This window comes from Haliotis rufescens, unplaced genomic scaffold (assembly GCF_023055435.1).
Source record: "Haliotis rufescens isolate VD_foot unplaced genomic scaffold, xgHalRufe1.0.p SCAF_11, whole genome shotgun sequence".
Classification (NCBI taxonomy): domain Eukaryota; kingdom Metazoa; phylum Mollusca; class Gastropoda; order Lepetellida; family Haliotidae; genus Haliotis; species Haliotis rufescens.
This window is the reverse complement of record NW_025963791.1, coordinates 17,976,572-17,991,388: the sequence shown is the minus strand read 5'-3', so window position 1 is coordinate 17,991,388 and position 14,817 is coordinate 17,976,572. Positions and strand designations below refer to the sequence as shown.

At 39.8% G+C, this 14,817-nt stretch overlaps 3 protein-coding genes across 4 annotated transcripts; all 3 read left to right on the top strand.

Annotated features, from left to right (window-relative positions):
* Nucleotides 1-618: 618 nt before the first annotated feature.
* Nucleotides 619-3,740, top strand: LOC124152008. The gene is made up of 3 exons (XM_046524720.2): nucleotides 619-1,175; nucleotides 1,395-1,448; nucleotides 2,719-3,740. Exons 1-3 carry the CDS (start codon nucleotides 887-889, stop codon nucleotides 3,033-3,035), a joined length of 660 nt encoding a protein of 219 aa, XP_046380676.1. The 5' UTR covers nucleotides 619-886; the 3' UTR covers nucleotides 3,036-3,740.
* Nucleotides 3,741-5,998: 2,258 nt separating this feature from the next.
* Nucleotides 5,999-10,122, top strand: LOC124152009. Of its 2 annotated transcripts, none has more exons than XM_046524722.2 (3): nucleotides 5,999-6,284; nucleotides 8,173-8,436; nucleotides 9,336-10,122. In XM_046524722.2, exons 1-3 carry the CDS (start codon nucleotides 6,164-6,166, stop codon nucleotides 9,368-9,370), a joined length of 420 nt encoding a protein of 139 aa, XP_046380678.2. In that variant the 5' UTR covers nucleotides 5,999-6,163; the 3' UTR covers nucleotides 9,371-10,122. The 2 variants fall into 2 exon arrangements, with proteins under 2 accessions (XP_046380678.2, XP_046380677.2); XM_046524721.2 differs by having other exon boundaries at nucleotides 6,005-6,284; nucleotides 9,333-10,122.
* A 1,344-nt stretch (nucleotides 10,123-11,466) lies between these two features.
* On the top strand, nucleotides 11,467-14,069 carry LOC124152010. Its single transcript, XM_046524724.2, has 3 exons — nucleotides 11,467-12,286; nucleotides 12,718-12,753; nucleotides 13,031-14,069. The coding sequence occupies exons 1-3, from the start codon at nucleotides 12,091-12,093 to the stop codon at nucleotides 13,357-13,359; spliced, it is 561 nt and encodes a 186-aa protein (XP_046380680.2). The 5' UTR covers nucleotides 11,467-12,090; the 3' UTR covers nucleotides 13,360-14,069.
* Nucleotides 14,070-14,817: the final 748 nt, after the last annotated feature.

Here is a 14,817-nt window from a genome sequence, read left to right as displayed (position 1 = left end):
ACCCCATGTCGTATTTTTACTTAAACGCGAACACGCACATAATTTCGCCTGTGTACATTTCAACAAAATTAACGTCACGTTATACAGAAAGATATATCTAAGTCCGATCCCCGTGGGGATTTCGGGTCACAATAGGTCAACAGTACCCTTTTCAACAAACGAGGATTCGTTGGTTAAGATGTTTGATTGTGTCTGGTTGTACTCCGACAAACTTCCTTGTCTAGATTCGAGCAGGAACAGACCCCGGTGATCGAGCCACACACGGTAGTACATCGTACGTGCCATACTTACAATTTGGAAAACATCCAGGAAGCGTTTTGACATAAACAACATGCACACCAATGATATAATATTTTTATGATCCTTGTATTGCGTCAGTGTTAACTTCCCTTTTATACAACACGTACCTTCATTTACAATTTATCACGTCATATGTCAACTGTTATCTTGGTTATTGATGTGTCGTGTCATACAGTAAACTAAAGAACTGCCGGATAAATCGAAATCGTTTTTTGGTCCCGGCCATTTGCTGTATATATGCTTATAACGAACTAAAATTTGTGGTCCGTTCGTTATAACTGTAGTTTACTGTATGTGGTTACACAGCCAAACAATGTTTTGTACCCTATCGCTTCAAACTCGCGTTGACCTACTTATACATGTGCAAGTTATATATATCCTCGAAAACACGGGACTCTTCCTGGTGAGGAAGCACCAGGATGTCATGCATTTTCTGACAAATGGGATCATGTTTTTGAAACACGGACTGAAATTCTTAAGTTGCCCTTCAACAAAAATAACGGTACAGTGCTTCAGTCTTCGATAGTCAGATAATATCAGCTTGGGGATTTCCCCAAATACGCGTAGGATGGCGTGTGGGTGAGGTATGATCACCACATGTTACAAAGGGAGTGTTCAAGCATATGCCAAGTTAGCGTCTCTTCTAATCGGACCCTTCTACACGTTGGGGAAAACCAAGATGTTCGGATGTACCGTGTTCCTGGCGGTGTTGACCTTCATGTCCGTCGTGACCCCTGGGACATCAGGCGGACTCGTCAAATGTAACCCTGGAATGTATTATGACACTGCCATTGGACGCTGTGACGTTTGTGATGTCATTTGTGACTATGCTGAGATTCAAGGCACTGTACATGAGTGTAGTGAAAAGTGTCCTGGTGAGTTACATTTCTCTACACAAGAACCATTAGAATGACTTGTATTGAATAGAAGTGTATGAAGCCACCTGTCTGTAAAAAATATCGACTTCACAATACACATTATTTAAATTCTTATCACTTTTTTCCCGTAGTTTATAGTATATATTTTTATTACGTTCATAAAATCAGAACATTATCATCTAAAATAAGTGTTAACTTCAAATGCCTATTTTTCAGAATATAAAACTACGACCGCTAGCAAGCCTTTCATATCAACAAACCCCTCGCCAAGTAAGTCGAACTATAGTCTTTTATACTAATATATTGTACTTAGTCACTGATTTAATTCTCTCAACCAACAGCACAACCACATAAAAAGATTGGACCACTCCCCAGATGTCGACTCGTGGATATTCTGGTTTAGAATTATAGGTCATCAGCAACCTGCGAGACAACTTAATGGAATTCTTTTCGACACAATTCGCCAGTCATAGTTTACAATGGTTCAGGGTCATGTTCATAATGCGTGGGGTGTCATAAGGAACAGCTGACAGAGTAAACATGTTTGTGTTGTTCAGTGCGCGGCAAAGGTTAAGTGACGTATTGGCTCCTACGCATTAATCGACTACGTTATTAAAGTGTTAGGTGACCTGTTTGGAATGTTATGTTTTTTAAGTGTACAAGCGTATCAATGGGACTTCGTATAAGAGCGAATAATGTTTTCGATTAGTTGGTTGGTTTGTTGTTTAACGCCGCACTCAGCAAATTCTCCAGCTGTATGTCGGCGGTCTGTAAATGATCGAGTCTGGACCAGACAATCCAGTGATTGACATCATGAGCATCGATCCACGCATCAACCAAGTCAGCGAACCTGACCACCCGATCCCGTTAGTCGCCTCTTACGACAACCATAGCCGCCTTTTACGGCAAGCATGGGTTGCTGAAGATCTGTTATACCCCGGATCGCCACGGGTCAGATAGATCTATGACTTGTCTTTAGGTAGAAGGGGGCACGGGTGGCCCAGTCGTCTAAGGCGCCGCGATTCGATGTGCAGAGTTGCGTCCCTTGGGCACGCCAGAAACCTATGATTGTGGGTTCGAATCCCGGTTCGCCCCAATTATGTTTCTAGGTTTGTCAGCACAATACCCGTGTTCATGGGTTTCACCGAAGTGGTAAACGTCTGAGACCTGCATCACTTCGGGCTTTCCTCCCACATTAAGCTGACAAGCCGTGATATAACTGGAATACTGTTAAAAGCGGCGTTAAACCCAACTCACTCACTCACTTTAGGTAGAAGTAACCTATTCCAGATTATAGGTCTTCCTAATACACTACCAGTATTCAACTCTACATTCATAGCCCTTCCTCGCATAACAGCGATGCAAAGGGCTTGGTGGGTCATCTCTTCAATGGGAGTGCCCCTGACAATGAAACGCCGACTCACAATAACCTGCTATCGGATGTCAAGTTTCACAGCATTGTAAACTTTTCTAAGTTGTCATACATGTCAACAAACATATTTCTTCTGCTCTGTTGAACATTAGATTATCTCATTTTCAGGTTCGCCATCGGGGGACAGGCACGGCGGCTTCACGATGTCAACACATGCATCTGCATCTTCATTGGGGGTAATATATGACCAACCAAGGCTTATACTCCTCCTTGTGATAGCCTTGTGCACTGTGACTATCCTTATGTCGACAGTGATAATCCTGCTGGTTGTATGGAAGCTCAGAGGGGACACGTCGCATAGGAAGACAATCTACAATAAAATAAATAGGACACCATCTCCAATATACGCGAATGGACAAAAGAAGAGAATAAACGGAGACTACGTTCTCAATGGACTATTGGCACGGGACAGTGTGGATGTGTGAATCATTTTGCTGAATGTTTATGTACGTGGTGAAATTTGAACGCTTCCATTGGCATAAAAATCAACCAAATGATATTATGATCGTGATGATATATTTTTTGCGAAATAGATCATATCTTCGTATATCTATTGGTCATGTTAATGCAAAGTGAGTATTTTCGAAGACAATTTGTACATTGCTGACAAGTTATATGTAAGTAAGTATCGAACCAGATAGAGGACCATTTATGCTTTAGATCGGTTTTTCAATCATTTAGTACATATTGCACAAAGTCATATACTTTATGCAAGGGAGTTTTATCCTTGGTCTTGGTTTTAGTGAGTAAGTGAGTTTGGTTAAACGCTTTGAACAGTATTCCAGTTATATCACGGTATGCCAGCTTAATGTTGGAGGAAAGCCCGAAGTAATGCAGGTCTCAGAAGTTTACCACTTCAACTTTTAACTGCGAATTGCGGCGCCCTAGACGCCTGAGCCACTCGTGACCATGTTTTTACATATTGGGGATGTTACATATATTGTTGTCATGTGTTTCTTTTATGACACTAATGTCTGGTGTCACGCTGCTGATATATATATACATGAATTATTGTTATAATTATCTGTGTCTGTGCATTGATTCCGAGAGTTTAGCACGTTGTTTCCATGTTTAAAGTTTATGTTATTTATTATTTAACGTTGTATAAAAAAATATATTAATATAACAAACATGATTGGTGTTTGACTTTGGATATGCCCCAGTGTAGATGACGATATCAATCCAACATCAGATCTCAATATGTCCTGTGTTTATGCCATTGTGTTACCTGTTATATAGATCCGTGAAGATCCGTAAGAGGCGAATATGCTTGTAAGAGACGACTAACGGGATCGGGTTGTCAAGCTCGCTGTCCAAACTGCATGTCGTCAATCACTAGATTGTCTGGTCCAGACTCGATTCATGTTAGACAGACGTCATACAGCCGGAATATTGGTGTGTGGCGTTAAACAACAAACAAACAAAACATGTTATATACGATGTGAAATTAATGTGTAGTTTCAGAAACATGTCAATTCAGTTCACAAGTGCCTATATCATTTAGAAATTAACTTGAATAAGATCAGAACACAATTCAAGACCAACTCTATTATTGTCAACGCGAAACGATAAAAAAATAGATTAAAAGTTAGATTGTCACATGATAATGGACATTTATTGAGTTATATAAAAGCGACCAAACTGTTTCTATAATCATAAGAAATCTTTGTTAAGAGCAGAGGGGATGCGACTACAGCTCTAACATAAGCCTGTGTTTAAGAATCACTATCAATGAATGATGACACCAGGTATTCGCAAAATGGTAAGCGTATCATGCCCACCTGTGGCACCCGTCACAAACACATGCAAAGGCAAATCAAATGTTCACCAGACCAAAATGGGATAATATGGGCCAAGCCAAGATTGCATTATTAGTGTCACTGATGCCTCACATTTGGACAAGGCCTTAGCTTTACTAAGGCCTTGATAGTTATGACCTTCAAGTTATGGCCCTGATGGTAAGGATCCTGATCAACAACTTGTGAACGAGAGTCGTGTGACGCTCTTTGAAATCTCCGTGCCCGATTGTACCTCAAAAGTTGTGAAAGGTAAACACCTAGGGCTGGAGTTGCACCTACATTGCTCCACATAAAGTGGAAGTTGACTAGTGGAAAGTTGAAGTCATCCCTCTTGTCATACAGTCTTGTCACTTGTCTTGTCACTCTGAATCTTTACGCACAGATTTTAAGATGAACGGTAGTTTAGGTAGGTAAATCGATGGAGGGGTTACTGGACGATACCAGATCATCAATATACCTGAAGCTTCTTGACCAAATTATCAAGTTTTGACTTTGTCAATCCAATCAGAAGTTCCTATTCATATGTAGATCAGCAAGAAGATAAGACGGGGGTGGGGGGTGGGTCAACTGGTGCCCACGGGAATGCCTACATCTTGCCTATGTTACCAATGAGGAAGTGCAGCATTTCAGTGTTATCTTAGTAAACTTTCATTTTTGACATATTGCCCTGAACCCATGAAGATATTGTCACCACGTTTGAAACAAAAGCCCCATGGTGTTTGTCATGTGGGATAGTGGTTTACCAAGGTGAAAACTCAACTGTTATGATAGAAACAAGCAAGAGCACGCTTTACAAGTAAAGTTGAAGTCAATCCTCTTGTCATACAGACCTGGGGAGAGTGTGTTGTCACGCCGAATCTTTATGCATACATCTTAATGTGAAACAAATCTAGCGGTTTAAAGCAGAAGCAATTAAGTTACAGCACCATATACAATCTATGTCTCTTTAATTTAAATAGTCAACATGAATATACAGTAAACTACGGTTATAACGAACACAAAGGACCTCTAATTTTAGTTCGTTATAACCGTAGTTCGTTATAAGCTTATATACAGCATAACTACAGCAAATAGTCGGGACAAAAAAGTAAGTTCGTTATATCCGTCAGTTCGTTATAAGCGTGTTCGTTATAAACGTAGTTTACTGTATAATTGACAAATATAATCTGTAACGATTGGTTGAAGGCCGCATTACATCACAGCCAGTGTTCAAATACAGTGATAAGTCAGTGAACTCCGGCCACGGCACAAGGACACCCATATTATTCATGATATGACACAATGGCCGCACCTTAATATTTACATGTATGCATTCACAAATAAACACTCGTATCAATACGTCCTACGCAATACCACCTCCCCCAACTGGGTTAACAATAAACGGTAACCTATTATGCGATATATCTCAACTTATCAAATGGATGGTCCTGTACAAAAAGGACATAATTAGAGCAATGGCTTCGACGCTGATAACATGTTTACGTGTTTCTAAATCGGATTTGTGACTCCGTTCTTCCAGCCGGCGTCTTTGTTGTGCTCTCTTCATAAACAGCCGTGAATCGCAGCCCATCCCATATTGTGCAACACAATAAAACGCGCTGTATATTTTTCAAGCTAGCATTATCGCGGCTCTACGTGGTGTTTATCGGGTACGTGTCGGGGGTTTAATCAGGGGTATCCACTGTAGATGTCAGTTGACAATTCACATAGGGAACCCTCATACACATGCTGTTAAGTGTGTACGTCATCTGAACATGGACTGCGACAAGGGGATGTACTACGACCGCGGCACCAACAGCTGCGCCTACTGCTCACAACTCTGCTCCTATGTTGATATCCAGGGAACGAGAGCCGAGTGTGAGGGAAACTGTCCGGGTAGGTTGGAAACGTTACTTGAACCAAACTGAATTCTTCTCACTAAATATATAAACATCGCTGTCTCAACGTGTCCGTATGTATACCGCCAATCAAAGGTTTTATAACGTGACTTCTGTATCTTAACTTACTCGCAGAATGGACGACTGTGGTTCAGAACGGACGTTTATGGTTCAGAATTCAACCCACTCAAATACAATGTCCACCCGTCAATGCACACAACCCCATCCACACACGAGCGCCTACAACAGTCTGAATAGAACAGCAGGATTACACATACATGTATGTTACAATTCGCCAGTCATAGTTTACAATGGTTCAGGGTCATGTTCACAATGCGGGGGTGTCATAAGGAACAGCTGACAGAGTAAACATGTTTGTGTTATAGGGTTCAGTGTGCGGTACAGGTTCAGTGACGTATTGGCTCCTACGCATTAATCTTCTACGTTATTTAAGTGTCAGGTAACCGGCGTGGAATGTTTATGTTTTTAAGTGTAGAAGCGCATCATTGGGACTGCGTATATTTGCGAATAATGTTTTCGATTCGAGTGAGTTGGGTTAACGCCCCGTTGAACAGTATTTCAGTTAGAGAGAGAGAGAGAGAGAGAGAGAGAGAGAGAGAGAGAGAGAGAGAGAGAGAGAGAGAGAGAGAGAGAGAGAGAGAGAGAGAAAAAAATTTTAAAAAATTATTATAAAGATGTCACGTGCAAATAACATATACAATACAATATAAACAATTATTTTGCACCCAGCCTTTACAGGCTTATGAGACATCGTATGTACAATTAAACATGTATAAAAGTATCAAAGTAAAACATTGTAAGCTTTTTTCTTACATTGTACCATCATATTTTCTTATTCCAGCAGCCAAGGAACTTTTGTTGGACACCATATTTTAACGTTATATGTGCATATTGAGATCGCAAGTTACCAAATGGCTGACTATTTGTAGTACAAAATAATAAGAAAAATAACCATCAAAACACCTATTTATGTGTATGTTAACACCAGTATGATTAAACCACTTGATAAGTACATACGTGCAAGTTTTAAATGTTAGGGAATATCTTTTAGTAAGAATACCAAATGATAATTTCAAAAGACCTAGTTTTAGACTGTTGTTGATGTGTAACCTCATTCGTCTTTAATTTCTCATCTGAGAAAATACTGTAAGCAAGAATAACAAGAGATAACTCCACCAAATACCTCTTCAAACTATTTCCTGTGGGATCACAGTTGACTAGATTTTGTGATACAATATAACAAGTAGTGTAACCGACAAACACTTCTTTACCTGCAAGTTAACAACGACAGTGTTTAACCCTTTGATTAGCATATACTTGCCAGCTTGTGATGGAAGTGCAAGCCGTTTCCCACTTTGGTTAGCCCTACGAGCACGGGAATAGTGCTGGCAAGCCAAGAAATATAATCATAACAGGATGGTTGACATTTTTTAATCACTGTTTTCATTTCATACACGCAAAGTGCGTTGTGAACACTGCTATTACAAAACTGCTGTTGAAAGTATACCCAATACACCTTACATATAATCAGTTCAGGTTAAAACTGAGTCAGGACCAGACAATCCAGTGATTGACATCATGAGCATCGATTCACGCAATTGTGATACACTGACATGCATCAACCAAGTCAGCGAGTCTGACCACCCGTTCTCGTTAGTCGCCTCTTACAAGCATGGTCACTGAAAACCAATGAGGCTGACTGTAGCTTATCGGGATCAATTAGGTAGTATGCACACATAATATATAGTAATTATGTCACAATCCTTGTCGTTAAAGGTGAATGGGACAAAATATTTTATTTTTTTTATATTTTAGTATCAAGACAATGTTCACAGTGTGACTAAAGATTATCTGTTATGTTCTAGGTTTCCTCCAGTCCACGACGCAGTCCACGACGCAGTCCGTAGTCACAGCCACGACGTCAGTCCTACAAGACAACCCGTGGTATATAGTCGCTATTGTCCTCTCGTGTTTGGTAGCGTTCGTTGCTCTGGGTGTCATCATCTATATGTACATCATACCAGCTGCAGTGAGAAGACTGAAGAAACAGGACTGTTGTGGGGATGGAGAGTCCAGGCAACCCCACACCCAGGAGACAGGATCCCCGGAGGTGCGGACAGAGGCGATGGGTACGGCTATATTTTTACCACGACACATTGAGGATGTAACACCCTTTATTATACAGCTAGATATTTCCCACAAGGACGCGGATAGAAATGAAATTATTTTCAATTTTCACTGAGCTTTATAACAATTGTTATATTGTTTCATTGTTAACGAAGGGACCCATAGCAAGGTTTGTCACAAATAATTCAAGATGACGTAATCCATTGTTCATGACGCCATGGGGTTTATTTGTGACGTCGTTCCAAGAATAGAGAAACTGAGCCGATGTCTCAACTTGAGATCACAAACCAACAATTTTCTACATTTTCTCAGAAAATTTACTTTGGAGAATATGGAGAATAATAAAAGAGCAACGAAGATTTTACGGATCAGCCACCACATCTCGTGAATTAAAGTTGAAAGTTACAAAATGTATTCACTCGGGAAGATGATACGTAATTCCTCGCTGTTCATGTGTTTGTCTTTAAATGTTCAATGAAACTTATTTTGTTATATTTTATGTTACCACATCATAACGTAAGATCTCAATGAAGAAATACAGAAAATGTGCTTTACACTCAATACGGATCGTGATCGATTTTGGTTTGTGAATAAAAATTACAATTAAATTTAATTAAAATGGACTTTGGAAAAAGTATCAATGATGGACTAGATATGTCTCTATATACCAGAAGGTCCACACGCCTGTAACTAATGTGAATGTGCACAATGTATAATTAGAAGAAAATATTTAAATGATAAAAAGAAATATAACTACTACAAATTCCTTTCCTTTCGATGACATTTCTTAACAACAATATATACCCGGTAACATTGAATACAATTTGTTTTAAGAATTATATCTATCAAAATGGCATCAGTATTGGTGTTTACGTGTGTTTTTTATTGTTGTCATCAGTAGATTTGCTGGGCAATAACAACGGACAGCAACCATGAACATCAACATCATCACGGTCAACGACATCGTATCAAGACTCACCCAGACCACCCATTTATGACATCAGTATTGCCTTGGGCATTATTCCAAGTCTCACTCAGATCATCTCTTAATTACCGTTACAGTGTGATGAACATGAGTCCCGGGATTCATCTAGACCATGTGTTTAATACAATCATATTGCATGAACATTGGTCAATGGCACCCTCATGATCAACACTCGCCGAGAAGACCATCACCTTATTGCGACTGGCATTATTCCAAGACACATCTGGACCACTTTAATACGATCCTATTGTCACGGACATTATTGGAAGAAAGAGCTGGACCGCGTGTTTAATACCATCCTACTGCCAATGACATTATTCCAAGACACATCTGGACCACTTTAATACGATCCTATTGTCACGGACATTAATGGAAGAAAGAGCTGGACCACGTGTTTAATACCATCCTACTGCCAATGACATTATTCCAAGACACATCTGGACCACTTTAATACGATCCTATTGTCATGGACATTATTGAAAGAAAAAGCTGGACCACATGTTTAATACCATCCTACTGCCATGGACATTATTCCAAGACACACCTAGAGCAAGGTGATAAACCTTACACCCAAGAGCCTGAGTCACATACCACACTTTCATTTTCAGCATTCTGTCCCAAGGGCATTATTTTTGTACTTAATAGCCTCATCATTCCCATAACATGCTGTAAATAAATGTCTTGTTTGATAAGTGATTATTAATGGGTTTTGTTATTTTCATTTGTGTTATCTATCTATACCCCCAGACAATGTTTTGTATTTCAGGACATTTGATGTGAATATAGTTTGCATTCATCTCTTTACATCGGACATCTTTACATCTTTACATCAACATTTTTACATTGTGTTGTATTTTCTCAAGTCCCTTAAATAATTGAATAAATATATTTTGATCTCATTATATAAATGTAAAGTTTGAGATGAAATGAGTATGAGTCATTGCACGAAACGATAAGGTAAAATGGAGTTTAAAGTCGCGTTCAAAATTAATTTGTGTGTGTGTGTGTGTGTGTGTGTGTGTGTGTGTGTGTGTGTGTGTGTGTGTGTGTGTGTGTGTGTGTGTGTGTGTGTGTGTGTGTGTGTGTGTGTGTGTGTGTGTGTGTGTGTGTGTGTGTGTGTGTGTGTGTGGCTGTGGCTGCCTGTACTAGTCCAAAGTTATGCCGGTTCTTCTTTATGATATACCGCAGTTACACAATTTTGTTTTATTCCTCATGCGCCAGTAATTTATTAACGTCTTTGGATATGATGCGACTAGGGAATTGAACCAGCGACCTTTTGCCCTCCGGGCAGACGCTCAATCCACTGCGCCAACCAAACCCCAGGACATGGACATGGTTTGTTTGTCACATCTACTCTGTGATAATCTAGTCCACCTAGTCAATCTACTCTACTGCTGATCGTTGACAGGTTAAGAAATATTATTTCTGTTCAACTTGTGAGCAATCTCATTAAAATCAGATCTAAGTTGTTGCTGCCGCTAAACAAAGATCTGAGGTCATCCCATTACGGGTCACGTCATGATCAGAACGACCTTTCGCGAACTTTGACCGACCACTGAAACGACTCACAAGAAGTCGACATCAGCCAGTTAGAAAGCAGCTTTCTCGAGCTTTACGGCACTCGCATCAACCTAGCGACTTCCATTTCAGACTATGCTTGAAAAATATGTTGACACAGTTCTCGATTAAAAGTTTGAAAACTGAACAAACAAACATTCCGGAATGTCTAATATATGGTTGCGATTTTATGGCAGTGCTTCCCACGTACTGTGCAACGCCTCCTCCGTTCAAATGTTTCTCCCATGGGAGCGAGAGATAGACGATAATTTTGACGGAATCAGTCGTACGGGACGTAACTGTCGTTCGGAATACCCCGTGTTAACGTTTTCGAGGTTGCATGATCAGAAATGACACCCCGACTGTCACGTTGATGATCTGGTAAGCGACGCTTTGATTGGTCGGATGAAAGGTCGTTCTGACGTGACCCGTAATGGGATGTCCTCAGATCTTTGTTTAGCGATAGCGAGAACTAAGATCTGATTTTAATGAGATTGACTTGTAACAAGTCACGATATAGATATATGGGGCAGATACACTCATCATTGCGCAAACACCTGGTATCATGACAAGACGAGGGTGATTCATGAACACATGATCGTAAACAAGTCGGACTCAACAATGGACACTGCTTTAGCAAAGGTTTCTGATGATCATGGACATGTTGTCGCTTTTATTTATTCTAATCACACTGTTCTGGATAGAAATATGTCGTCGACAGTTGTAATTCTTGAAAAAGGCATGTTTCCTCTCTGTTATACGGTGTGACGTAAACCCGCCTATGAGGCTACTTCTAAAAATAGCGCTGGTTCTGACAGGCTGTAACACAATATTCTACGCAACAACATTTTTATGCTTGAAAAGATTACCCGATCTTGTGAAATGGTCATAGTTCATTGATGTAACACAGAATAATGTATGTACTGGCACTAACAGACGTGCTTTGTGTTCATGACAATTATCAAACCTGGAATATCCAGATTGTTCCTAGTGACGTAATAGTGACGATGTGGATTTCCAAGTGTGTTATTTTTAGATATCCGTCATCTAAAATACAAGTTTTGAAGCAATCAAGTCAAATATCCCCAAACCTCTGCTTTTGGTAGTCTTGAAAATGACGACGTATCTACAGTTTACAGTTTTGGCTGTTTTGGGTTCGGCATCAGCTACATCCGTGTCAAGGAGTTCAATCACATGTGACCCTGGAATGTACTATGACTTTGCGATCGGGAGATGCGATCTCTGTGACGCTATATGTGACTACGCAGAGATTCAGGGTACTGTACTGGAATGTTCGACAAAATGCCCAGGTAGGTCATCGTTTTCTGTTTGATATTGTGTAATCCTGATTGTATTGAGGTAGACATGTGAACATGTTTTGTACTTACATTATACTGATGTATTTTATATTATAGAATCGGTAAATATTTAAGACAGGTAAAACTTTTACACATGACTGTTTTCAGAATTATATTTTTTGGCATATACTAATAAGGCATAACATGTACCATATACCTCTGTGTTTTATCCGGGTGAACAAATGACTTGCCTTTGCATGTGTTTGTGATGCGGATACGCTCACCTTTACGCGAACACCTGGTGTCATCACTATTTGAAAGTGAGTCATGAGCACAAGATCCTGATATAGACAGAATCGTAATGGACGGTAATAAAACTGCGATTTTTTTCTGATTATTGAAATGGTTGTGGTTCTCATATATTATTTGTTGTCAACTTTAAGATTTCAGATCCAGTTACATAGGCGACAAATCAATAGGTATGTACATAGATATTTAATTAATAAAACCGACTCATCACCGTATGGAAATAATCAACTCACCGTATACTTTCCTTTCTTGGCATGGTATACATATGATTTTGAGACGTTTCTTGAAAACAAAATTTATATTGGATTTCAAAATAAAAATGATTTGGCATTTTAAATAATCTTTATATTTGTTCTTACATAGTGTATAAAAATAATCTTTTTGAACAGGTGTGGCTTAAATTCAAGTAGATTCATGCAGATTCATTTTTTATATTTGTTGTTACAGATACAGTCACAACAACCACAGAGACAGCTTCACGATCGTGTGGGGAGGAAAGAAGGACAATCACGATGTTGTTAATAGCCTTGTGTGGTGTGTCGTTTCTGTTGATACTGATGATGGTTGTTATTATTGTTCTAACGTTCAGACGAGCACGACTTAACCAGAATAGTTACAGTGTTAGCAGAACAACGGAACCCTTGCTACGTAGAGATGGGCATGCGCAGTGTAGAGCAGCCAATGGACAGATACTAACACAGTCGGTAACTGCACAACCGAAATCAGTTGCCTCCGAACGAGATCCAGTTCCACAATTGCCCATGTCTTCTATATGAAGAGAGAAACATGATGACTAATTTCTGTTGACCGTTGTTACACATCAACGTCTGAGTAAACGCGTTTTTCTGTCACGGAAGATGGATTGTGATGACGGGGAGAGTTCAGTCCCGTTAAAGTGACCCGGAAGCAGTTCGTAACAGTAACTCAAGACCCGATCGTTAAAAGGCTGTTAATACTCATATAACGGTTGTGATGTCCAAAATATCTGTGCCAAAACACTGCATAAAATGGACAGGTGTGACACAGTGTGACTCCATTATACATAAAAAATATTGTTTATATAAGTCAGGATAAGAATTTATGGATGAACAACTTCATTGTTACAATTAAGATCGACGTTTCAGTGTAGGTTCTAACACCGTTATCAAGCAAGTGATATACAGAGTGTGATTGACAAGTATATTTACAGGTAGGAGGCAAGTTGTTAGAAGTTGTTCATCCATACATCTTATCCTTACTTAGTACTCCAACTTCTAAATGCATATCAAAGAAGTTATTGTGTATTTAGTGTATATATGCGAATTATTTATTTTAGGACCAACAGTTTGTTAAAATGGCTGCCCCTGACAAGATTAAAGCAAAGATGACACATAGTCAGATACAATTATAATAAGGTACACATCGACACATATCTATTCATGTACACGAGAACAGTTGTAGTTTGCATTTAATTAAACATATCAGTGAAAAAAAAGTTGGGCAATCATATACTGTTGTGTTATGTTTGGTATATATAATCACCAGTCTGCAAAATTTATATTTACACGTCCGATCCCCTTTCAACGTACCTGTTTTCACCAACGTACCATGAGAATGAAACAAATCCACAACACAATTTAACACACAAAAATCTACATGTGTGTGTTAGGGTGTCTAACGTTAGAAATAGTGAATTGGTTGTGGCGCGTGGGAGTTGACGGTAACGTGTGTGACATTGAGGGTGATGTGCGGAGGTTGATGGTAACGTGTGTGACATTGAGGGTGATGTGCGGAGGTTGATGGTAACGTGTGTGACATTGAGGGTGATGTGCGGAGGTTGACGGTAACGTGTGTGACATTGAGGGTGATGTGCGGAGGTTGATGGTAACGTGTGTGACATTGAGGGTGATGTGCGGAGGTTGACGGTAACGTGTGTGACATTGAGGGTGATGTGCGGAGGTTGATGGTAACGTGTGTGACATTGAGGGTGATGTGCGGAGGTTGACGGTAACGCGTGTGGCATTGAGGGTGATGTGCGGAGGTTGACGGTAACGCGTGTGACATTGAGGGTGATGTGCGGAGGTTGATGGTAACGTGTGTGAATGGATTGTGATGAGTGACAGTGGACTGAGACGTTTGTTAAATGGATTGTGATGTGTGAAAGTTGATTGTAGCCTGTGTGAAGTGGATTGTGATGTCCGTGAGTTGATTGCAGTGTGTGTTAAATGGATTGTGATGTCCGTGAGTTGATTGTA

Coding starts and splice junctions, on each gene's coding strand:
- LOC124152008 (XM_046524720.2), top strand. CDS start 887: ATGATCACCACATGTTACAAAGGGAGTGTTCAAGCATATGCCAAGTTA. Junction 1,176..1,394: donor GTGTAGTGAAAAGTGTCCTG/GTGAGTTACATT, acceptor CCTATTTTTCAG/AATATAAAACTACGACCGCT. Junction 1,449..2,718: donor ATCAACAAACCCCTCGCCAA/GTAAGTCGAACT, acceptor TCTCATTTTCAG/GTTCGCCATCGGGGGACAGG.
- LOC124152009 (XM_046524721.2), top strand. CDS start 6,164: ATGGACTGCGACAAGGGGATGTACTACGACCGCGGCACCAACAGCTGC. Junction 6,285..8,172: donor GTGTGAGGGAAACTGTCCGG/GTAGGTTGGAAA, acceptor GTTATGTTCTAG/GTTTCCTCCAGTCCACGACG. Junction 8,437..9,332: donor GGTGCGGACAGAGGCGATGG/GTACGGCTATAT, acceptor TGTTGTCATCAG/TAGATTTGCTGGGCAATAAC.
- LOC124152010 (XM_046524724.2), top strand. CDS start 12,091: ATGACGACGTATCTACAGTTTACAGTTTTGGCTGTTTTGGGTTCGGCA. Junction 12,287..12,717: donor ATGTTCGACAAAATGCCCAG/GTAGGTCATCGT, acceptor GTCAACTTTAAG/ATTTCAGATCCAGTTACATA. Junction 12,754..13,030: donor CATAGGCGACAAATCAATAG/GTATGTACATAG, acceptor TTGTTGTTACAG/ATACAGTCACAACAACCACA.